Source organism: Argopecten irradians, chromosome 13, assembly GCF_041381155.1.
Source record: "Argopecten irradians isolate NY chromosome 13, Ai_NY, whole genome shotgun sequence".
NCBI classification, from domain to species: Eukaryota; Metazoa; Mollusca; class Bivalvia; order Pectinida; family Pectinidae; genus Argopecten; species Argopecten irradians.
In genome coordinates this window covers 18953130-18979264 of record NC_091146.1, presented here as the reverse complement: position 1 = coordinate 18979264, position 26135 = coordinate 18953130, and the positions used below count along the sequence as shown (strand labels likewise).

Sequence of the window (26135 nt, the reverse complement as noted above, 5' to 3'; positions counted from 1 at the left end):
GTCGTAACCTTATTTTAGGTCATCGGTATGCATTTTCTGATGTTATTAATGTTCTTTAAGAAACCTTTATATTTTGCTCCGGAAAGGTTATGGGCCTTTAAAAAGAAAAATTGTGCCAGTTTCCTGTGACACAGGCAGCATCCCTGCTATCAAGCAGATAATGTGATAAATAAATATAGGACTTTAAATATTGTATTTAATGTGGCCACTAATGTTTTCATGACAAAGAAAAAATAATACTGAAAGATAAAAGTAAACTTAAAATTTTTTGGTTCCCTCTTTAGAAAATCTATGGCCACTTCATTAGTAAATACATAAATAAATATTAAAATAAACATTTATCTATAACTCTTATAATGGAATCTTAATTTCATGTTGTTCATCATTATAATGACTTTTGAGATCTTTCAATGGTCTCATTAATATAAAATCTACCGATCAAATTTACTACTTTATGTAGTGGTCATGTGATATACTCTGTAATTATACCTGTAGTGGTCATGCGACTTTTGTATGTAACACACAGAAACCTGTTACTATAGATACAGATTGTATGCGAAAATTCCTAGCCCAAGAAACTGAGAACATGAAACAAATTGATATTATCAAAACTTAGAGAACAACTCTTATAATCCTAAGAATTAACATACAATGTAGTAGTATTACATAGTTTTTAAAGTTTGGTTTTAAAGTACATATGTGTAGTAAAAGAGGTAAGGAAGGCATGGAGAGAAAATATCGTTATTACATACATGTAGTACAAAATATATTTGGTAAATAGACAAGATTGTAGTGCAAATATACAAAATTTTACACAAAATGTGTCATGATTTATTAGATGATTTGAATCTTATTTTACAAATAATATTGCCAAGTGGCTGAACTAATATTGAACACATTTAAAGTAAAAGATGCACTTGGAAATAAGTTAAAGACATCATAAGTTTGTTATAATGTCAACATATTATAGAATCGGATTTAAAAAGTAACATATAAATAAACAGGTAAGAAAAGCAGCAGCTTTAATGGAATAATAAGACAGGATATACATAATTTCTGAGTTTACCACATACACCTTGTAAATACTTAATGTACTCCAAAACACTGACACAGAAAGTTATCTCCCCTGTCACACAGGAGTTATCTCCCCTGTATCATATACTGGTTACACACAAATTATTTCCCTTGTATCATATACAGGTAACAAATGAGTTATCTCCCCTACATCATATACCCTTCTCTCACGAGTTATCTCCCCTACATCATATACCCTTCTCACACAAATTATCTCTTACAGTCACTGCGATTCCTAGCTAGTTGTTGTGGAAAAGATATCACATTCTGACCAATTTTTCCGGAAGGTGATATCTTTTCCACTTCAACAATTGCTATACGATCTCCTGGGATATTGGCAACATGTTGATAAAAACTATGTAGTTATATTCAAAGAGATTTACATTCAAACAGAAGTTATCTACTCTGTATAATATACATGTATAATAAACACTTAACACAGAATTAAATTTATTTATACCAAAGTTACTATCTTTTAATCAAACATATTCATATATATCAAGACAGGAAGTTACTTCCTTTGTGTGATATAGAATTAAAACAAGTTACTTCCCTTGCATGATATAGAATTAAAATGAGTTACTTCCCTTGTATAATACAGAATTTAAATGAGTTACTTACCTTGTATAATACATAATTTAAATGAGTTACTTCCCTTGTATGATAAAGAATTAAAACGAGTTACTTCTCTTTAAATTCAAGCTGCTATTATAATTCAGATAATTTCTTCAAAAATTCCGAATTCATTTTGGAAATGTATATTTGTTCTGATAGTATGAATGACATTTTTTCCATTATGGGCCGATAAAGTCAAATTTTAAGCCAATGAAAATGCTTGTTACAAACAAAGTAAATTATATATGAATATCATAACAGCAAAATGAACTTCACCACTCTAGCAGTATCTAATACCATGTACAATGTACATGTAGTGGCTAGCACCAGTAAAAAGGCCGTTTGTAAAAGAGATTAAACGAAAAATGAACAAAATTTATCCATTTTTCATGATTGTACAGTATATGAATATTCATTAAAGAGCAACATGAATCAGCTTCACTGAGCCACATTATATACTAACAGTAAACTCTACATTTTACAAAGATTTAAAACTCAAATCCTATATCACTAAAGCTTGAAAAATCCCCTGTCAAGAACCTGTATTTACAAAGCAATGCTATATAATATAATTTATAAAATACATTTCAGCTTAAATAATTTAATACGAAATCTGGTTAAATATTAATCAAATCAAAAGTCATCTAGGTCCTGTTAAATGTTTTAGGGGTAATCATCATATTTTAGGGGGAACAATATTTTCTTGCAATATACAAACTTTAATCAAACTATATTTTCTAAGAATATAAATCCAATTAATTTTCATACATCTGACCCCGATTTCTTGAAACAATCTCATGTCAAAAACTGACGTTAGTCAAATTTATTCACATACATAATACAATGTAAGTTACATAAGGAGAAAAACTTAACTTTAAATATGTGTACTTTTGTTTCGAAAAATTGGAGCCTGGTCCCCTATAGAAATCAAAGTGCCAAGGCCACTCATAGATGCTGTGAATGAAGGACTCAAACAAAGGAATAAAGAAATTGGTTTTTCATTCAAATATAAAATTTAGTAAACTATACATAAGTGTGCAGTATTGAATTTCGGAGTTAAATAAAAAATATTTACGATATAACGTATTTATTTTATGATATTTGAAGTTTTTCAAGAACAATAAGTTGAATAACTTATTATCCTGAAATAACTGTAATAAATTTTATTTCTAAATTATTTTTGAAATAACTATTTCATCACCAATGAAACCGTTTAGAATCTGAGTATCATTTTTTTAATAATTCTTTATTAATTGCTAAATTATCAATTTCATCAATGTCTCTTCAAAGGCAAAAAAATAATAAGTAAACATTTTCGTATCTTAATATCCTCTTAACATTGAAGAATATTTTCGGAAAAATATAACATTAGAAATATTACCATTTCCGGATATCTTTTGGTTTCCTTTTTAGAAAACTAACATGGGTTGCTTTGACGACTTTTGACTAATAAATCATGGCCAGATACTTATGCCAAATAAAAGGTACATTATCTCATTACGTATATCACTCGGATTTCTTTTAAATTCACAAGAACGCTAGCCATTAACATCAAGAAAACTTCATGTAATGTATCGGACTTTAGCAAGTCTACGTAAGCCTAACAGTAACTGGTTGGCGAGATATTATCGTGCAGAACATTTATCGTGAGTTTTGCTTTGCAGAATTTTAACTTATAATAAAACATGGCCATATACGTTTGTCAAGTAAAGGGTACATTATTTGGTTACTTATAACAGTCAAATTTCTTTTGAATTCATAAGAACGCTATCATCAAGAAAACTTCCTGCAATACATCAGACTTTAGCAAGTCTTCATAAGGCTAATGTATATTACACGGCAATATAAGTTCATTTGTCACTTTAAGTTGCTCGTACATAAATAGATCTATATTATCATTATATTTTGTAAGTTTATGTTGTTAGATTTGGTACTTTTTTTCCTTTCAATATACCGCAGTTGTCGATAAACAAAAGACAGAACTCCAAGTGACAGATCAAGGGAGGAGGCACATACTCAAAACTATTAACTTTTTACTGCCCAATAATATCTCAGATATAGTTTGTCAATACAACCAACACAAAAAACTTTATAAGCGTTATAAGAACTTCCTAACATTTGATTACAATAATCGATCATTAGCATGAATTACGTAAAATTTAAATAAACACCAACAATCCAAAATCCACCGAAAGTCTGTCGCGGAGGAAGACAGCGAAGAAGGCAATGTTCGTGATTTTCGGGAGACCAGTGTTCTCGGAGTAAAACAAATATTATAGAGTCCTAACTGAACACTTAAAACACTCCATCCATGGTGTATAAGTATGAACAAATTCTATCTCTGTGGTTTTGAATATTGGGGTTTTATTTTTTCATACCATCAAGTATTACATGAAATGAACAAAACAACTTTTAATTTTTATCGCGGAGTGGTTTCATTGTTTTGATGTGCACAGGCTCTCCGAGCGTACCTAAGAATGCTGTTTCACAGCATCAAAAAATCTCTAACAAAGATCTTCAAGTTCCTTCAAGTTCACTTGGATAGTAGTTACTGGTTATTTAAAAGTTTTTGAAATTATTGTTTGTTTGAAATATTCACTTTTCCTGTCAGGGCAAGAACAAAATTTCTCCGATGTATGCTTTTGTCTAATTTCTCCAACTTATACTTTTGTCTACAAAACAATAAATAAATATTTTTGCTTGCCTTTGGCAATTTGTCGTAAGTTTTTGCTTGAAATGAGACAGTTATAGATTCATTCTTAATACTTATATGTCTATCTCTCTCTCTCTCTCTCTCTCTCTCTTCCCTCATTTCCACTCTCTTGCTTTCTCTTTGTCTCTATCCTTCATTCATATTTTACGGTAATCTCTCAATTTCTCTTGTTATTAAAACACTATTCCAGCCACTCTAACTCTCTGTTATACCTCAACATGATTTAAACATTTACAAACTTTGAACTTTTATTGTTTGTACAAGAATCTTTACAATATGGAATGCTGCAGTACAGAATACAGAATAAACATGGGCTTTCATTGATCTATTCAAAGTCAGCCTGGGTATCACTGGTTATTCCATATTTGACACATTACAGAGTTATCTGCCCTTGCGAGCAGGTATTCATTGTGACGTCAGGGTGCCATAAAGAAAACTCAATTTGTACAATTTTAAATCCCCACCATTTAAAAATGCTACCATTTCATTATGAGTGCTATCAGATGCTTATTAGTTTCAGAGAAGAAGACGCTTACATGAAAATAGCCAATTTGACCCCTTTTGGCCCCGCCCCTCAGGCCCCGGGGGTTAGACCGAATATTTGTACAATTTTCAGTCAGTAGCCCATAAGGATCCTACCAGTCAAATTTCAGTCAAACTAGTCAAACAGCGGTTATAGAGAAGAAGTCAATAGTTGATAGACGGACGGACTCCGGACGCTGTGTTATCGCATAAGCTCACCTTGGTTCTTTGGACCTGGTGAGCTAAAAAGTGATGTGCTCATATCACATGATGTCACAATATTTTTTATCAATACCTACCCGCCAGGGCAGATAACTCTGTAATATGCGAAAATGAAAACTATAAATTTGTACAGTAATATTCAGGAGATGGACATGGCCGCAGTATTTGACGATAAAATCATCTAAATATCGAAGACATTAAATGCCCTGGCCTCCAAATAAAGTCTATGAGCCTGAAACTATGTGACACAAGACACAACGAGGAGGAGCAATTAAGTTCAGACCAAACATGAACATTTATATCCATTTTATGGAAAGGGTTGAATTCCTTGTACTGATTCACCACATTATGAAAATCAAGCACAAACCTATAAAGGCCCACTACCTTTCCGAAACAGCTTTTAATTTTTAAAATGGGAATGTAAAACAAGATTGATATTTTTTGTAGAGTCTTAAAAATGATTAACTTACAGTTAATACTACATTTATCATCACCTTCTGAACGATTTGATTAAGATAAATAAAATGTTTATTTTCATAACGCGGGTCGTATTATGTTTCCCGCCGTCGTCCTAAATACCGCGCAGTAGTTGACTATCACTGCGCCAGACGGCAAAACAGCGAATTGACTCTCCACTGTTTTCATGTATTACGCAGGAAATCTTGCATACGTTTGGTGTCGTAATCATATTTTAGGTCATCGGTATGCATTTTCTGATGTTATTAAGGTTTATTAAGAAACCTTTATATTTTGCTCCAGAAAGGTAATGGGCCTTTAAAGGTGGCCATGACAGGTATTATAATAGTAATTCATAATTAATAATAAAATAGCCGTTCTTTTATCACATTATTTGAGCCAACTATTAACAAGGTACATTGTGACATTTCAATATAATTTACACCTATAACTCAAACTAAATCTGCCTCTATGTTTACAACTATAACAGCCACTCTGTAATGATCACAAAATGGAGAATTATAAATAAAACTAAAAATATATTAAATGTTCTATGCAAAACATAATTTGTTAATGAATTAAAGATGACCCTTCAACACTGACCACAGATAAAATATGTCCTTTCTTGAAGGTCACTGAGCCGAAGGTCACCGCTTGCTCAAGGTCACGTCCATTTGATGTCATATTTTTGCCAATCTGATTTTGGAGCAAAATAAATTCTTTGTCCTTTGTATACAAAACTGACAACTCCTCTGTAGGCAACGCGCGGAACACCAGCCTGTAACAAATCAAATCTAAATATCTTATCTCTTCAAATCTCCGGAAAAGATGGCCAACTATTTGACTGCAAATAAGACCCACATCCACCCCCAAATTCCACTCACTCACTCAGAGAAGAACAAAAGGTAGAAATTTGCTGATGATAAATATTGTTTACGTCAATAGTGGAGCAGCTTTTTAATTAATTTACAGATAACTGAAAAAAAATCAGGCCAGACAAAACAATGTAATGACTTTAACATTTATACTCTAACATTGGATAAGTCTTTAATATCCAAGTTGACCTCCAACTGACCTTGAAATCGTCCATTATACCAAGCTTTTTAGCTGTAGATTTGTATTGTTCCTTTGTAGTGTAAGTCACACGTAATGCCTTCAAGTGTTTCTTACTGCCAGACATCACTTCGGCAACTGTCACCTCCGGCGTATCATATACCATATGTTTGAACCAGGGGTCATAGTTCTCCTGAAAAATATAAAGGTCATAGGTCACAAGAGGTTAAAGTTCTCCTGTATCATATACCAGCTAGGGGTCATGGTTCTCCTGAAAAATATAAAGGTCACAGGTCACAAGAGGTTAAAGTTCTCCTGTTAGAGTAATAAACCTTTTTCCCGGGTGATAAATAGGACTGTACCGCTAATACATCATATTTATTTTAATATTTAATTCAGCTTTTAAAAAAATGTCCTTAAGTACTTGTTCTGCTCCAGAAATAACAATATGACAAAAATATGAATGTTATTTGACAAAAATAATATGAATGTTATTTGACAAAAATATGAATGTTATTTGACAAAAATATGAATGTTACTTGACAAAAATATGAATGTTATTTGACAAAAATATGAATGTTATTGGAATTTTCTCTGAACTATTATGCAGCTTTACATTTATGAGACCGAGTAGAGTGCAAAATTATATTACTTGTCAAGGTCACTTACCTTCATGAGGTAGGAGAGATTTTTTTTTGTAAAAGCTACAAACTGGTCATTCAACTTGATATGCTTTAAATGTTTATCGAAGTATAATCCTCTACAAAAAAAGGTTTAGGAGTCAGATACAAACTATACATTGATATAATTAATATAATTATAATTAAAATATTTGTTGATATAATTAAAATATAAACTTTATATTGATTACGAAACAAGTTACACAACTTATGCAAATCATTTTGATGGCCCGGATGGAAATGCACAAGGCGTCTTAGGCCGTTTTCGATTTTACGGTTTGACTGGTTGGACCTAGTTGTATGTATATTAATTAAAGATGGACCTGGTGATTTTATATTTTTTCGGACAAGCCTTGACAAAGTCCTCACAGACCTGTAGCAAAAACTGCAGGTCCATCAGGAATTATACACGAAATAATGACCTTAACAAACGGTCGAACCGGTTGTTCCGAATAAACGAAAACGGCCTTAAAGCGCTAAGACATCAGAGTGTCCGTAGAAAATTTACACGATTGGGCAGGTGACCCCTAACCTTTTCACGTCTGTGCTGGAGTATGTAATTAGGGTTTATACTGTAGCATATACAATATCAAGGTGTTGACTGACTTATTGATCAGTTGAGTGTATTGTAAGTAGCTATTGTGTTCTATCAATACTGGTCAATTTTATTATTCAATATATTGGTTTAAATTAACAGATAATTAGCATCCAACATCACTAGACAACTTCCATGTCTTATACAGTATCATACTTCTCCTGACACGATCAGATAATCTTACTTGCTAACTCCTTTCTTGCCAAATGTACTTGTCCTACAGATCTCGGGACGTATACAAACTCGGTCTTTTCTTTGGTCCTGGTGCCTCATCCAGTCGTCCCAAAATCTTCAGGTATATAAAATATAATATTACATTTTGTATAATGATTCCAGGATCTTTAATTTGTAATGTAAACATGTACATGTGTTATATTTTAAAACTCCAATGATCAAGAGTTACAATTGAATTTAGCCTGGAATTCTATTGAACTCTTTCAGTACTGTAATTCCGGACCGGGTTCCTGACCGGGTTCCGGTCCGGAAGTCATTATTAGGCTCCTCCCTGGACATTTCAGCAATATGGTGGGGTATTTGTTTTGTGTTCTTGTGTGTTCTGATGTGGTTGGAATTATGCCGAAATATTGCAGAAAAAGGAGATCTAATGTGTCTGGCATTAGCAAATTTGTTTGATAACATAAATATTTTCATTTTCCAGGGTTTCTTTTTTAATGACATATGTTTGCGATTGTCACCATGTTGTTTACATTTTAATAATTTGTGATAACAATTGGAACACATTGCGGGAAATTCAAGTAATCAGGGTAGCATGAGAGAAAATGTATACTTTTCTCGTATCAAATTTTTGTAATAAACCAAGATGTTGTTTTTGCATAAAATATTATTGTGTGACTTATACATATGTATATCGTTTGCTGGACACAACTAATCAAAGATCAGGTAAAGCCAAATATCTTTTCATCTGTATAGGACAACGGAAATGAGACCGCTCATTTTTCTATACGACAACGGTACGGAAAGAGTTGAAAATTGAATCAAGGCAGACAATTTTTTACTTGATTTCTAAATATTGGTTTGTTCTCATAGTTCATTTCAACCACAGTAGCATATCTACAGTATATAACTCACGTGATGGGCCATTTTGGACCAATCTCCAGCCAAGTTTTCCTTTCTAACATCCAGCCTAGCCCAGGGAAAAAGTCAGACCTATACAGCAGCTCTGTTAGGACAATAAAATACAGAATCAATAATAATATTATCATACTATTATTATTGTTTTTGTCAAAGTAATAGTTAACCATGTAACATTTACCTAACTAAATCTATATGGCAACCCACTCTTACTAACGACGTAACATTTACCTAACTAAATCTATATGGCAACCCACTCTTACTAACCACGTAACATTTACCTAACTGAATCTATATGGCCATCCACTGCATTTACAGTCTGTGTTTTAAAAGGCTGTTATACATTTCTGTTTCCTGTATTCTTGTCCAGTAAATGTTTCAAACAAACTGTAAAGTGATGATCTCATTGGAATATACTCTCATCTAGGAGGCCTCAGAACAGGGTCATCTAGAAAACTGTACCCTCAGTCCCTCACCCACAAACCAAAATCTCCTTTACCTCGATCCCCTCCTCCTCCACCACCATCCCCAAAAAAATGCCAATGATTTCAGGTGAACTTTTTGAAACAAAGGGAGGTAGATCAGTTGTTACTACATGTCATGTATTTAAACATAGATACATTGAAGTTGATGGGACCATGCAGGTAAAATGTTCCACTATACTTTTAAGTTGAGTCTCACCTGGTTCATCTGATACCATTCCATTTTTACCGTTGTCATTCCACGCCGACACACACCAGACCGATGGATCAGAGGTCAGAATACGATGAGTAGCAGCAAAATATTCAAAAAAATCCGGAGAGATGTCAAGGTCGTCTAAAATAACAAGCAAAATACATGTATAACTCTTTCTCTCATTATAACCTATGCATGTAATACTACTTCGCCTGACTCTGTATTACATGTACTCATACAATACACCCATGTTGCCTGACTCTGTATTACATGGCTACCCATACAATACACTCATGTCGCCTGCGGCTGTACTACATGGCTACCCATACAATACACTCATGTCGCCTGACTTTGTATTACATGTACTCATACAATACACTCATGTCGCCTGAGGCTGTAATACATATACTCATACAATACACTCATGTCGCCTGAGGCTGTATTACATGTACCCATATAATACACTCATGTCGTCTGAGGCTGTATTACATGTACTCATACAATACACTCATGTCGTCTGAGACTGTATTACATGTACTCATACAATACACTCATGTCGCCTGAGGCTGTATTACATGTACCCATACAATACACTCATGTCGCCTGAGGCTTTAATACATGTACCCATACAATACACTCATGTCGCCTGAGGCTTTAATACATGTACCCATACAATACACTCATGTCGCCTGAGGCTTTAATACATGTACCCATACAATACACTCATGTCGCCTGAGGCTGTATTACATGTACTCATACAATACACTCCTGTCGTCTGAGGCTGTATTACATGTACCCATACAATACACTCATGTCGTCTGAGGCTGTATTACATGTACCCATACAATACACTCATGTCGCCTGAGACTGTAATACATATACCCATACAATACACTCATGTCGCCTGAGGCTGTATTACATGTACCCATACAATGCACTCCTGTCGTCTGAGGCTGTATTACATGTACCCATACAATACACTCATGTCGCCTGACTCTGTATTACATGGCTACCCATACAATACACTCATGTCGCCTGACTCTGTATTACATATACTCGTACAATACACTCATGTCGCCTGAGGCTGTATTACATGTACCAATATAATATACTCATGTCGCCTGAGGCTGTATTGCATGTACCCATACAATACACTCATGTCGCCTGAGGCTATATTACATGTACTCATACAATACACTCCTGTCGTCTGAGGCTGTATTACATGTACCCATATAATACACTCATGTCACCTGACTCTGTATTACATGTACCCATACAATATACAATGTATTACACTCATGTCGACTGAGGCTGTATTACAATTTACATGGCTATTCATACAATACACTCATGTCGCCTGAGGCTGTATTACATGTACTCATACAATACACTCATGTCGCCTGAGGCTGTATTACATGTACCCATACAATACAATCATGTTGACTGAGGCTGTATTACATGTACCCATACAAAACACTCATGTCGACTGTGGCGGTATTACATGTACCCATATAATACACTCATGTCGACTGAGGCTGTATTACATGGCTACCCATACAATACACTCATGTCGCCTGAGGCTGTATTACATGTACCCATACAATACACTCATGTCGACTGAGGCTGTATTACATGGCTACACATGCAATACACTCATGTTGCCTGAGGCTGTATTACATGTACCCATACAATACACTCATGTCGCCTGACTCTGTATTACATGTACTCATACAATACACTCATGTCGCCTGAGGCTGTAATACATATACTCATACAATACACTCATGTCGCCTGAGGCTGTATTACATGTACCCATATAATACACTCATGTCGTCTGAGGCTGTATTACATGTACTCATACAATACACTCATGTCGTCTGAGACTGTATTACATGTACTCATACAATACACTCATGTCGCCTGAGGCTGTATTACATGTACCCATACAATACACTCATGTCGCCTGAGGCTTTAATACATGTACCCATACAATACACTCATGTCGCCTGAGGCTTTAATACATGTACCCATACAATACACTCATGTCGCCTGAGGCTGTAATACATGTACCCATACAATACACTCATGTCGCCTGAGGCTGTATTACATGTACCCATACAATACACTCATGTCGCCTGAGGCTGTATTACATGTACCCATACAATGCACTCCTGTCGTCTGAGGCTGTATTACATGTACCCATACAATACACTCATGTCGCCTGACTCTGTATTACATGGCTACCCATACAATACACTCATGTCGCCTGAGGCTGTATTACATGTACCCATACAATGCACTCCTGTCGTCTGAGGCTGTATTACATGTACCCATACAATACACTCATGTCGCCTGACTCTGTATTACATGGCTACCCATACAATACACTCATGTCGCCTGACTCTGTATTACATATACTCATACAATACACTCATGTCGCCTGAGGCTGTATTACATGTACCAATATAATATACTCATGTCGCCTGAGGCTGTATTGCATGTACCCATACAATACACTCATGTCGCCTGAGGCTATATTACATGTACTCATACAATACACTCCTGTCGTCTGAGGCTGTATTACATGTACCCATATAATACACTCATGTCACCTGACTCTGTATTACATGTACCCATACAATATACAATGTATTACACTCATGTCGACTGAGGCTGTATTACAATTTACATGGCTATTCATACAATACACTCATGTCGCCTGAGGCTGTATTACATGTACTCATACAATACACTCATGTCGCCTGAGGCTGTATTACATGTACCCATACAATACAATCATGTTGACTGAGGCTGTATTACATGTACCCATACAAAACACTCATGTCGACTGTGGCGGTATTACATGTACCCATATAATACACTCATGTCGACTGAGGCTGTATTACATGGCTACCCATACAATACACTCATGTCGCCTGAGGCTGTATTACATGTACCCATACAATACACTCATGTCGACTGAGGCTGTATTACATGGCTACACATGCAATACACTCATGTTGCCTGAGGCTGTATTACATGTACCCATACAATACACTCATGTCGCCTGAGGCTGTATTACATGTACCCATACAATGCACTCCTGTCGTCTGAGGCTATATTACATGTACTCATACAATACACTCCTGTCGTCTGAGGCTGTATTACATGTACCCATATAATACACTCATGTCACCTGACTCTGTATTACATGTACCCATACAATATACAATGTATTACACTCATGTCGACTGAGGCTGTATTACAATTTACATGGCTATTCATACAATACACTCATGTCGCCTGAGGCTGTATTACATGTACTCATACAATACACTCATGTCGCCTGAGGCTGTATTACATGTACCCATACAATACAATCATGTTGACTGAGGCTGTATTACATGTACCCATACAAAACACTCATGTCGACTGTGGCGGTATTACATGTACCCATATAATACACTCATGTCGACTGAAGCTGTATTACATGGCTACCCATACAATACACTCATGTCGCCTGAGGCTGTATTACATGTACCCATACAATACACTCATGTCGACTGAGGCTGTATTACATGGCTACACATGCAATACACTCATGTCGCCTGAGGCTGTATTACATGTACCCATACAATACACTCATGTCGCCTGAGGCTATATTACATGGCTACCCATACAATACACTCATGTCCCCTGAGGCTATATTACATGGCTACCCATACAATACACTCATGTCCCCTGAGGCTATATTACATGGCTACCCATACAATACACTCATGTCCCCTGAGGCTATATTACATGGCTACCCATACAATACACTCATGTCCCCTGAGGCTATATTACATGGCTACCCATACAATACACTCATGTCCCCTGAGGCTGTATTGCATGTACCCATACAATACACTCATGTCGCCTGAGGCTATATTACATGTACTCATACAATACACTCCTGTCGTCTGAGGCTGTATTACATGTACCCATATAATACACTCATGTCACCTGACTCTGTATTACATGTACCCATACAATATACAATGTATTACACTCATGTCGACTGAGGCTGTATTACAATTTACATGGCTATTCATACAATACACTCATGTCGCCTGAGGCTGTATTACATGTACTCATACAATACACTCATGTCGCCTGAGGCTGTATTACATGTACCCATACAATACAATCATGTTGACTGAGGCTGTATTACATGTACCCATACAAAACACTCATGTCGACTGTGGCGGTATTACATGTACCCATATAATACACTCATGTCGACTGAAGCTGTATTACATGGCTACCCATACAATACACTCATGTCGCCTGAGGCTGTATTACATGTACCCATACAATACACTCATGTCGACTGAGGCTGTATTACATGGCTACACATGCAATACACTCATGTCGCCTGAGGCTGTATTACATGTACCCATACAATACACTCATGTCGCCTGACTCTGTATTACATGGCTACCCATACAATACACTCATGTCGCCTGACTCTGTATTACATATACTCGTACAATACACTCATGTCGCCTGACTCTGTATTACATGGCTACCCATACAATACACTCATGTCGCCTGACTCTGTATTACATATACTCGTACAATACACTCATGTCGCCTGAGGCTGTATTACATGTACCAATATAATATACTCATGTCGCCTGAGGCTGTATTGCATGTACCCATACAATACACTCATGTCGCCTGAGGCTATATTACATGTACTCATACAATACACTCCTGTCGTCTGAGGCTGTATTACATGTACCCATATAATACACTCATGTCACCTGACTCTGTATTACATGTACCCATACAATATACAATGTATTACACTCATGTCGACTGAGGCTGTATTAAAATTTACATGGCTATTCATACAATACACTCCTGTCGCCTGAGGCTGTATTACATGTACTCATACAATACACTCATGTCGCCTGAGGCTGTATTACATGTACCCATACAATACAATCATGTTGACTGAGGCTGTATTACATGTACCCATACAAAACACTCATGTCGACTGTGGCGGTATTACATGTACCCATATAATACACTCATGTCGACTGAGGCTGTATTACATGGCTACCCATACAATACACTCATGTCGCCTGAGGCTGTATTACATGTACCCATACAATACACTCATGTCGACTGAGGCTGTATTACATGGCTACACATGCAATACACTCATGTTGCCTGAGGCTGTATTACATGTACCCATACAATACACTCATGTCGCCTGAGGCTGTATTACATGTACCCATACAATGCACTCCTGTCGTCTGAGGCTATATTACATGTACTCATACAATACACTCCTGTCGTCTGAGGCTGTATTACATGTACCCATATAATACACTCATGTCACCTGACTCTGTATTACATGTACCCATACAATATACAATGTATTACACTCATGTCGACTGAGGCTGTATTACAATTTACATGGCTATTCATACAATACACTCATGTCGCCTGAGGCTGTATTACATGTACTCATACAATACACTCATGTCGCCTGAGGCTGTATTACATGTACCCATACAATACAATCATGTTGACTGAGGCTGTATTACATGTACCCATACAAAACACTCATGTCGACTGTGGCGGTATTACATGTACCCATATAATACACTCATGTCGACTGAGGCTGTATTACATGGCTACCCATACAATACACTCATGTCGCCTGAGGCTGTATTACATGTACCCATACAATACACTCATGTCGACTGAGGCTGTATTACATGGCTACACATGCAATACACTCATGTCGCCTGAGGCTGTATTACATGTACCCATACAATACACTCATGTCGCCTGAGGCTGTATTACATGTACCCATACAATGCACTCCTGTCGTCTGAGGCTGTATTACATGTACCCATACAATACACTCATGTCGCCTGACTCTGTATTACATGGCTACCCATACAATACACTCATGTCGCCTGACTCTGTATTACATATACTCATACAATACACTCATGTCGCCTGAGGCTGTATTACATGTACCAATATAATATACTCATGTCGCCTGAGGCTGTATTGCATGTACCCATACAATACACTCATGTCGCCTGAGGCTATATTACATGTACTCATACAATACACTCCTATCGTCTGAGGCTGTATTACATGTACCCATATAATACACTCATGTCACCTGACTCTGTATTACATGTACCCATACAATATACAATGTATTACACTCATGTCGACTGAGGCTGTATTACAATTTACATGGCTATTCATACAATACACTCATGTCGCCTGAGGCTGTATTACATGTACTCATACAATACACTCATGTCGCCTGAGGCTGTATTACATGTACCCATACAATACAATCATGTTGACTGAGGCTGTATTACATGTACCCATACAAAACACTCATGTCGACTGTGGCGGTATTACATGTACCCATATAATACACTCATGTCGACTGAAGCTGTATTACATGGCTACCCATACAATACACTCATGTCGCCTGAGGCTGTATTACATGTACCCATACAATACACTCATGTCGACTGAGGCTGTATTACATGGCTACACATGCAATACACTCATGTCGCCTGAGGCTGTATTACATGTACCCATACAATACACTCATGTCGACTGAGGCTGTATTACATGGCTACGCATGCAATACACTCATGTCGTTTGAGGCTGTATTACATGTACCCATACAATACACTCATGTCGACTGTGGCTGTATTACATAACTACCCATTCAATACACTCATGTCATCTGAGGCTGTATTACATGGCTACCCTTACAATACAGTCTTGTGACATCAAAGTCACATAACTACCCATTCAATACACTCATGTCATCTGAGGCTGTATTACATGGCTACCCTTACAATACAGTCTTGTGACATCAAAGTCTCAACAAAATTACTACTATTATCGTTACCAGCTGACTGACCCTCTACTATTATCGTTACCAGCTGACTGACCCTCTACTATTATCGTTACCAGCTGACTGACCCTCTCATATGATCGTTACCAGCTGACTCACCCTCTACTTTTAACGTTACCAGCTGACTCACCCTCTACTATTATCGTTACCAGCTGACTCACCCTCTACTATTATCATTACCAGCTGACTCACCCTCTACTATTATTGTTACCAGCTGACTCACCCTCTACTATTATCATTACCAGCTGACTCACCCTCTACTATTAACGTTACAAGCTGACTCACCCTCTACTATTATCGTTACCAGCTGACTGACCCTCTACTATTATCGTTACCAGCTGACTCACCCTCTACTATTAACGTTACCAGCTGACTCACCCTCTACTATTATCGTTACCAGCTGACTCACCCTCTACTATTAACGTTACCAGCTGACTCACCCTCTACTATTATCGTTACCAGCTGACTGACCCTCTACTATTATCGTTACCAGCTGACTCATCCTCTACTATTATCGTTACCAGCTGACTCATCCTCTACTATTATCGTTACCAGCTGACTCACCCTCTACTATTATCATTACCAGCTGACTCACCCTCTACTATTATCATTACCAGCTGACTCACCCTCTACTATGATCTTTACCAGCTGACTCACCCTCTACTATTAACGTTACCAGCTGACTCATCCTCTACTATTATCGTTACCAGCTGACTCACCCTCTACTTTTATCATTACCAGCTGACTCACCCTCTACTATTATCATTACCAGCTGACTCACCCTCTACTATTATCATTACCAGCTGACTCACCCTTTACTATAATCGTTACCAGCTGACTCACCCTCTACTATTATCATTACCAGCTGACTCACCCTCTACTATTAATGTTACCAGCTGACTCACCCTCTACTATTATCATTACCAGCTGACTCACCCTCTACTATTATCATTACCAGCTGACTCACCCTCTACTATTATTGTTACCATTATCATTACCAGCTGACTCACCCTCTACTATTATCATTACCAGCTGACTCACCCTCTACTATTATCATTACCAGCTGACTCACCCTCTACTATTATTGTTACCATTATCATTACCAGCTGACTCACCCTCTACTATTATCATTACCAGCTGACTCACCCTCTACTATAATCGTTACCAGCTGACTGACCCTCTACTATTATCGTTACCAGCTGACTCACCCTCTACTATTATCGTTACCAGCTGACTCACCCTCTACTATAATCGTTACCAGCTGACTCACCCTCTACTATTATTGTTACCATTATCATTACCAGCTGACTCACCCTCTACTATTATCATTACCAGCTGACTCACCCTCTACTATAATCGTTACCAGCTGACTCACCCTCTACTATTATCATTACCAGCTGACTCACCCTCTACTATTATCATTACCAGCTGACTCACCCTCTACTATTATCGTTACCAGCTGACTCACCCTCTACTATTATCATTACCAGCTGACTCACCCTCTACTATTAACGTTACCAGCTGACTCACCCTCTACTATTATCATTACCAGCTGACTCACCCTCTACTATTATCATTACCAGCTGACTCACCCTCTACTATTATCATTACCAGCTGACTCACCCTCTACTATATCGTTACCAGCTGACTCACCCTCTACTATTATCATTTCCAGCTGACTCACCCTCTACTATTATCATTACCAGCTGACTCACCCTCTACTATATCATTACCAGCTGACTCACCCTCTACTATTATCATTACCAGCTGACTCACCCTCTACTATTATCGTTACCAGCTGACTCACCCTCTACTATTATCATTACCAGCTGACTCACCCTCTACTATTAACGTTACCAGCTGACTCACCCTCTACTATTATCATTACCAGCTGACTCACCCTCTACTATTATCATTACCAGCTGACTCACCCTCTACTATTATCATTACCAGCTGACTCACCCTCTACTATTATCATTACCAGCTGACTCACCCTCTACTATTATCATTACCAGCTGACTCACCCTCTACTATTATCATTACCAGCTGATTCACCCTCTACTATTATCGTTACCAGCTGACTCACCCTCTACTATGATGGCTGTGGAGTAGTTAAACTTGAGGAAGATCTGATCCAGGGCCCATTTGTAGTGGCGAGCAATCTTATAGTAACCTAGGAACTTCTTATCTTTCTTATTTAAAGGTATGTCTGTCTGGTTAGGGTGCTGAAACAAAAAACAATCTTATAATTCAATACACAAGGGGAAGATCAAGAGGCTGAAATAAACATATCAGTAAACATTACTGTAACATAGACAAGCATCAAGGGGAGGATTATTATTATTATTTTATTGCTTGAAGTCATGACTTCCTTTAATTTGATTGAAATGTGCTACTTACCTCATGTTTTTGGACGTTGTCAGATTGCGACAAATTCCTGTACGATGTCCTTTTTAATAATGATGTAGAAGCTAACTCTCACCTGCCAGCTATATATTAATTCTCACCTTTATATGTTTTTGGACGTTGTCTGACGCGATGTATTTCTGTATGACATCTGATGTTAGTTTGTGGTTACAATCCTGGCTTACAATGATCGGGAATCGCTCCTTTGATGTACGATATCTATCAAACAACACAAACAAATGGACAACCATTCATCAAACAATTTCAAAGTAATTTTGTATAACAATAATCATATTGTGATTTTAAACAATCATTAGCGTAAGAATTAAAATATCTTAAACAACACAAACAAATGGACAACCATTCATCAAACAATTTCAAAGTAATTTTGTATAACAATACCAATAACCATATTGTGATTTTAAACAATCATAAAAACAATCTTATAATTCAATGAAACACAAGGGGAAGATCAATCTTATAATTCAATTCACAAGGGGAAGATCAAGAGGCTGAAATAAACATATCAGTAAACATTACTGTAACATAGACAGGCATCAAGGGGAGGATTATTATTATCATTTTATTGCTTGAAGTCATGACTTCCTTTAATTTGATTGAAATGTGCTACTTACCTCATGTTTTTGGACGTTGTCAGATTGCGACAAATTCCTGTACAATGTCCTTTTTAATAATGATGTAGAAGCTAACTCTCACCTGCCAGCTATATATTAATTCTCACCTTTATATGTTTTTTGGACGTTGTCTGACACGATGTTCATTTCTGTATGACATCTGATGTTAGTTTGTGGTTACAATCCTGGCTTACAATGATCGGGAATCGCTCCTTTGATGTACGATATCTATCAAACAACACAAACAAATGGACAACCATTCATCAAACAATTTCAAAGTAATTTTGTATAACAATAACCATATTGTGATTTTAAACAATCATTAGCTTAAGAATAAAAATATTTTAATATCCATCAACTGGAAACAGTCATGGTATTTGCATATTTGGTAGACTTCCTTTTCCTTAAATGAATGTTTTTATTTTACAATTCTAAATTTCGGCCAATCATACACCTTTATTAATTCTTCAGATACGGCAAATCTACTGTATTTAATGGAAATAACAGACACACTGCTAAACTACAATACATGTAACTATACTCCATTCTGGTTTCTGGTGTGGGACAAATTTATATACTCACTTAATGAGGAGGTCCAAACTACGACTGACCGTTACTCTGTCACAGGCTATCATCAGTATAGGCAGTACCACATTATCGTCTCCACTTGGCCCTGGTGGTGCCACATGCTGTGTCCTGTCTGACTTCATCCCCAACCCTGTTATCACATCGATGGAATGTAAGTGCATCAAAATTTGCGTCTAATGTTCTAACATTTCTCTAACTAAAATTTGATGTACCTGCATGGTATTACTTGCCAAAACTGTTTAAAGAAAACATGATCTTCAAAATATATATTATAACAAAGTCTTTTTTTTTTTAATTTTGGGCATAGACTTTGACGAGAAAACTTTTTCCAGCTTACTGTATAGTTGTAAAATTTTGCGGTTTTTGAAATTTTGCGATTTACTGTTGAATCACTCTGTATCCCTTGAAAGTGTCATTTATGTGACAGTGTATGCTATGTAAATCCATGACCTTGAAAATTTATATCAAATTTCGTGAATTTGGTGAAATCTGCAAATTTAGCCAAATAAAAACGCTGTGAATATTATAAGCAACTATACAGTACTTGGCAAGTGACCTTCTTGCTATAAAAAATATTTTACATTTTATGGTCTTTTTGTTATTTTTGGTCTTGAATTTTCAGTAAAACCATTTCACTCTAGAGAAAGTCTGAATTACTACCGTAATATAACTTATAACTTAATCATTACAGCACACGAGACTACGACTGCTGACATTACCAGTTTCATTCCGAAGACTGCGAAGCTTTGACAGCAATTCTAGATTTCGTCTCAGTTGATTCTGGATGCCGAAATCCAAGTTGTCTAGCTCAACATCCGAGGGTATCTTCTAAAAAAATATAACAATGATTGATGAAATTATTCACTACATATATAGTATACTATTTTGATTTGTATATTTCTTAATTTATGTACAAGTTGACCGTGGGAATTTAGAAGGGGTACACACTGGACCATTTCTTGATAATGATTTAATTACTTAGATCTGTGGCTACTGTGTGTCTGTATATATGACACTGTTTAGGTTTACAGCCCACTAGCTTGACTCTGAGCAGGGACAAATGCTACAATATATATATTTTTTAAACTTGATGTTTTTTAGCATTCTTTTGCACTGAATTAAATTCACTAACTCTATTGGGCCCTATCGCTGAGAGATTATACAAACTAGTCAGTAATTTTTCTCCTTATACATGTATAACTGGGGTCAGTAAACGACCCCATTCCCAATGCCAAACCCGCCTATATTTTTCCCAACTACAATGAAAAATTCCCAAAATCGAATTGCTGAGAAAAAAAATCTGTCCTGATAAAAGATTATTTTGTTGAAGCAATACAGGTCCATGTAAAAACAGCATGTAACATCAAATAAAACAGTTATACAATATAGAATTACCTATAACAGCCATGTTCAGTAATGAATAACTCCCTAACACCGCTCTTTTTGCTGTTACAAATTCCCAATTCGTGTCAAAAACTGTTTCCCCAAAATACCCTGAAAAATCACTGCTATAGTGTCTGTCCCCCAGGGATGTTCATGGCTTTTGGTTACAATCTACATGTCTGCAGAACTCAATGAAAAGTAACAATTATTAGAATTTAGATATATGTCGTGTAATTTTAATATTCACCAAATCAAGAAGTGCATTTAAAATGTTATTCACTACCAAAAGTTACCAACATTTATAATTTCTGTAACAATACTTATAATAATTACTTACATTGCATGCAGTTTTTAATTTTACACAGACAAATAAGAGCTCAAAAATAATAATATTTATGTTTATAATGCATACATTTATGGGCAGATCTTGAAAAAAGTTGAAGTCTGCATTTTCATTGCACATTTATACAGTGTTATTAGTAATTATAATAATATATTGTAAAAGGTCTTCTGCAGATATTTTTCCTCTAAACATATATTAAACATCAAAACAAAAACTTTTACAATGTAAAAATTCTCTCTTATAACAAACGTATATAGGGCATGATACATTTTTTCTGTGCATTTGAATGATATTCACCGCTAAATTCATCAAAAACGTCTGACTTCCAATACATTACTGTGAAAAAAAATAACATGTCAAAATGTTCGCCCAGTTACAGAACATATATAACTTGAAAGGAAATGTTAATGGATTGATGACAGAGCCATGCTGTGGCTTAAGCTCACTGGCCCGCCATCTGGTCCTGTAATCTAAAATTCAACATAATAATTATTCATCAAAAAATCTGCAGATGTCCTGATATCACCCGTGTAATATTTTTAATATGTTACCAGAGTGTCATATGACCTGAAGCAATTTTCAGTGGCTGAAATTCACTGTGGTATTAAGACAAAAACAACGACAGGACAAAATGGAAACCTCCACTGGATTTTCACAATACGTTTTGACACAATATTCTACGAAATGTAGATTGAATGTATAGTTATGTGATTGAAAGTATCTTAAATTTGTGTTCATTTCATGTGAGATTTTATGAAACAAGTCTCCAAGTTTTAATTTTTTCTCACCAAAGCTTGCAAAATTAAATCTTTTACTTGACTCTTAAAATCTCATATGAAATTGAAATAAACACTCATATATAAGATACTAAGTAATCTACAAGTACCTTGCGAGCGTGTCGTGACATCAGAACGTAGTACATGATAGCGTTCCAAGAGATGAACACGGCCACCACTACACACAGCACGTGTTTACGTCTGACATTGGTCATTACCATCTTCTTCTCTCACAGTACAGGGGCGATGTGAAATGGTTCCATCCCTAAAATAAATTTTAGACTTTATTAACTTCCTAAAAATTCCCTCAATCTGACAGTACTGGGGCGATGTGAAATGGTTCCATCCCTAAAATAAATGTTAGACTTTATTAACTTCCTAAAAATTCCCTCAAATGGTTCCATCCCTAAAAAAAATGTTAGACTTTATAAACTTCCTAAAAATTCCCCCAATCTGACAGTAACGAGGTGATGTGAAATGGTTCCATCTTTCCTAAAATACGCCCTGCTTACAATGAAATGGGTCCATCTCTTAAATAAACGTTACACTTTCTTAACTTCCTAAAAATTCCCTCAATTTGACAGCACTGGGGCGATGTGAAATGGTTCCATCCCTAAATAAATAATTCTATGCAGATTCACACAGTGAAAAGTTAAAAACAAATTTCTTTCATAACCCGATTAAGTTAAAAAATGGTGACATCAATGCTCAAATAAATATAAACAAACCTAAACTTACCAGTAAAGCAATCCAACAGACAGAACTTATCTTATGTTACATGTAACATATGCAACCAGTGATTATAAAGGGTCTTGATAGTCAATCATTTGATGTAAGAATATAAATATTAATGACACATTTAAAAACCTGTTACTTGACAGAGGAATATAAATATGAATATCACAAACCTGTGATTTGAGAGAACTTTCTGATCCGATTGATATATGATACAAAGATATTTAACTTCATCAACAAAAGTTGTCTCCAATGGAAAAGAACCATAAGCATACCTCCCTTGGGTTTCAGGTGTGCATTGGAATAACAGCTGTTACGCTATAGGTGAGAATGCCATATTCTTCATTAAAATCATAATTAACTACCCAAGGCAGTAATTATATCAATCTATGTCATTATACATGCAAAAAGGGAGCAGCTGTATTTGTTTAGACTGACTGAGCATAAGTATGACACACGAGAATATATGGGTATATATATTATCAGGTAGACAAGAGTAAAATAGCTTACAGAAATTTCATCTATGGAGGGGAGGGGATATTCAAACAAAACCAGAAGAGAAGCCGAAGCTGAAAAAGTTAGAAGACATTTTCATCTATTGTAATAGATTGAATTAGTAAATTTTCTTTCTTTTATGACAATTGTACAAATGTGGAGCACATGACGTCAGGGAATCCCACCTTAATTAACACAGTAACCATTAATTTGTTGTAAATATGTTTGTTATAAATGTAACAGGGTGCAGGATTTGTAATGAATTTAATACCTGGCTCTGCCAACAATCGAACTCCGGACCTCTGGAATACTAGACCGACGATCAACTGATCGAGCTAAAGCGAAGTTCTCTCTAACTGAGCGATATATTGCGGCTAGTATTAACCAGGGTTACATAAATATAGGGTTAACTGTAGGTTAATTGAGCTATTTTAGTTTATTTCCAGCATCACATAAGATTTACAATTGGTCACTAATAACCAATGGCATGAATTAATTACAGCTTCTGTGAGACAAATTTAAGTCAGAAAAAAAATTGGATAAATTAGTTTTAAATGTTATGTAGCATGTCAGTGTGGTTTCTACCTAGCATTAGTATGGTCTCTCTCACTCAGCTGATGGAACATTTTTCGATTATTTGGCTCCGTCGATGGAGCCGTAGATTTTCACACATGGAGCCAGATTTTCACACCAGAGACACTTGTTCAATTCTTGGTCGGGTACTCGACAGGATATTGTGAATTTTTTCCCTTCTTCTAAAATTATTTACCTAAAATAATATCATCCACATGTGCACATTAACCTGTAGTGTATGTGACATATACATGTACGTGATAGGAACCAAGGACATATATGAGATGGATAAGTCATACTGGGTTTTGGGCCAATACAACGTAGGAGCTTTTGTGTTTATGCACTGACCGTGACGTTGGGCGACAACTGATTTTTTCCTTTGACATCCGTTGGCGCAGGTTTGATGTAGCATGTGGGTGCGAGGGTTACTGTCTTACTTTCTGAAGCGTGCTGTCATTTCATGAGCAGTCATATTTTTTTAACGAAAATTTAAGACATCTCTTCTAAATCTTCCGTCCTTAAAGCATGTACTAAATGTTATGAAATTTTATTAACTTTATTTGTTTCGTTTTACTTGATAAGACAAGTACTGATTGAGAAAAATAGTTTTTATTCCTGGTTCTTGGCATCTCGTGTGGTGTTTAAAAGTGTAGTTAGTACTAGAGACAGTGATGAATCCTTCTCACTTATCCTTGTAGGAACTCTGAATGATTTACTTGAACAGATCATCGTGTTCAATTTAATCATCGTACAGTTTGACTGTTCAACACAAGTAATATTAAGCTATTTAATTTTTAAACCCCTGTCACACTTCACTGATTTCAGAAGTGAATTGCCATGTACCTGTGTATTGGGACCCATTTCTCACACTAAATAATTAACATGCAGACCTAAATCATCGGCTCTGATCTTAAGGCTGACAAAAAATAAAATACCAGGTTAAATTCTAACCACATGTGGCCCTAATTAATGCAATGTGTATATAAACATACAGATGTATGTACCCGACTATGGAAAACCCAGACCTAGGCCGTTTTCGTTTATTCGGAACAACCGGTTCGACCGTTTGTAAAAGTCATTATTTCAGGTATAAATCCTGACGGACCTGCAGTTTCTGATACAGGCCTGTGAGGGTTTTGTCAAAGCTCGTCTGAAAACGATATAATATCACCAGGTCCGTCTTTAATTCATAAACGAACAACTAGGTCCGACCAGTCAAACCGCATAATCGAAAACGGCCCTACTCGGTAGGCTACTGCACTTGGTCCTACTTGGCAAGCTCGGCTCATCAAATCTCACGAAATAATGAACTCTCAATAGTATCTACATGCACATTACATTTCTGACAGAAGATAACAATCTTGCACTATTATTTCCCCGACACGTAATCCTAATACTTTACCTAAAATCTGTCAGACCGGTAGTAGATTCGGCACGACAGACGACACACTTTCCGTGTCCATGTTGGCAAAAAAAAAAAATACACACCCAATCATGAGCTTCTGTGCGCTTGATCAGCATGCGAAAAACTACAGCAAGCGTCTAAGAG

At 36.3% G+C, this 26135-nt stretch overlaps 1 protein-coding gene across 2 annotated transcripts; it reads right to left on the bottom strand.

Annotated features, from left to right (window-relative positions):
• Window positions 1–4220: 4220 nt before the first annotated feature.
• LOC138306760 (alpha-1,3-mannosyl-glycoprotein 2-beta-N-acetylglucosaminyltransferase-like) lies at window positions 4221–26071 on the bottom strand. Of its 2 annotated transcripts, XR_011205911.1 has the most exons (13): window positions 25989–26071; window positions 22894–23048; window positions 21001–21109; window positions 20276–20411; window positions 19160–19277; window positions 18739–18877; window positions 9704–9838; window positions 9020–9110; window positions 8115–8219; window positions 7325–7415; window positions 6678–6848; window positions 5919–6380; window positions 4221–5513 (listed from the first exon to the last, which is right to left on the bottom strand). XR_011205911.1 is itself a non-coding variant. In XM_069247230.1 (12 exons), the coding sequence occupies exons 2-12, from the start codon at window positions 23002–23004 to the stop codon at window positions 6267–6269; spliced, it is 1320 nt and encodes a 439-aa protein (XP_069103331.1). In that variant the 5' UTR covers window positions 23005–23048; window positions 25989–26071; the 3' UTR covers window positions 4221–6266. The 2 variants fall into 2 exon arrangements, 1 of the variants encoding a protein (XP_069103331.1); XM_069247230.1 differs by having other exon boundaries at window positions 4221–6380.
• Between the last annotated feature and the right edge of the window lie 64 nt (window positions 26072–26135).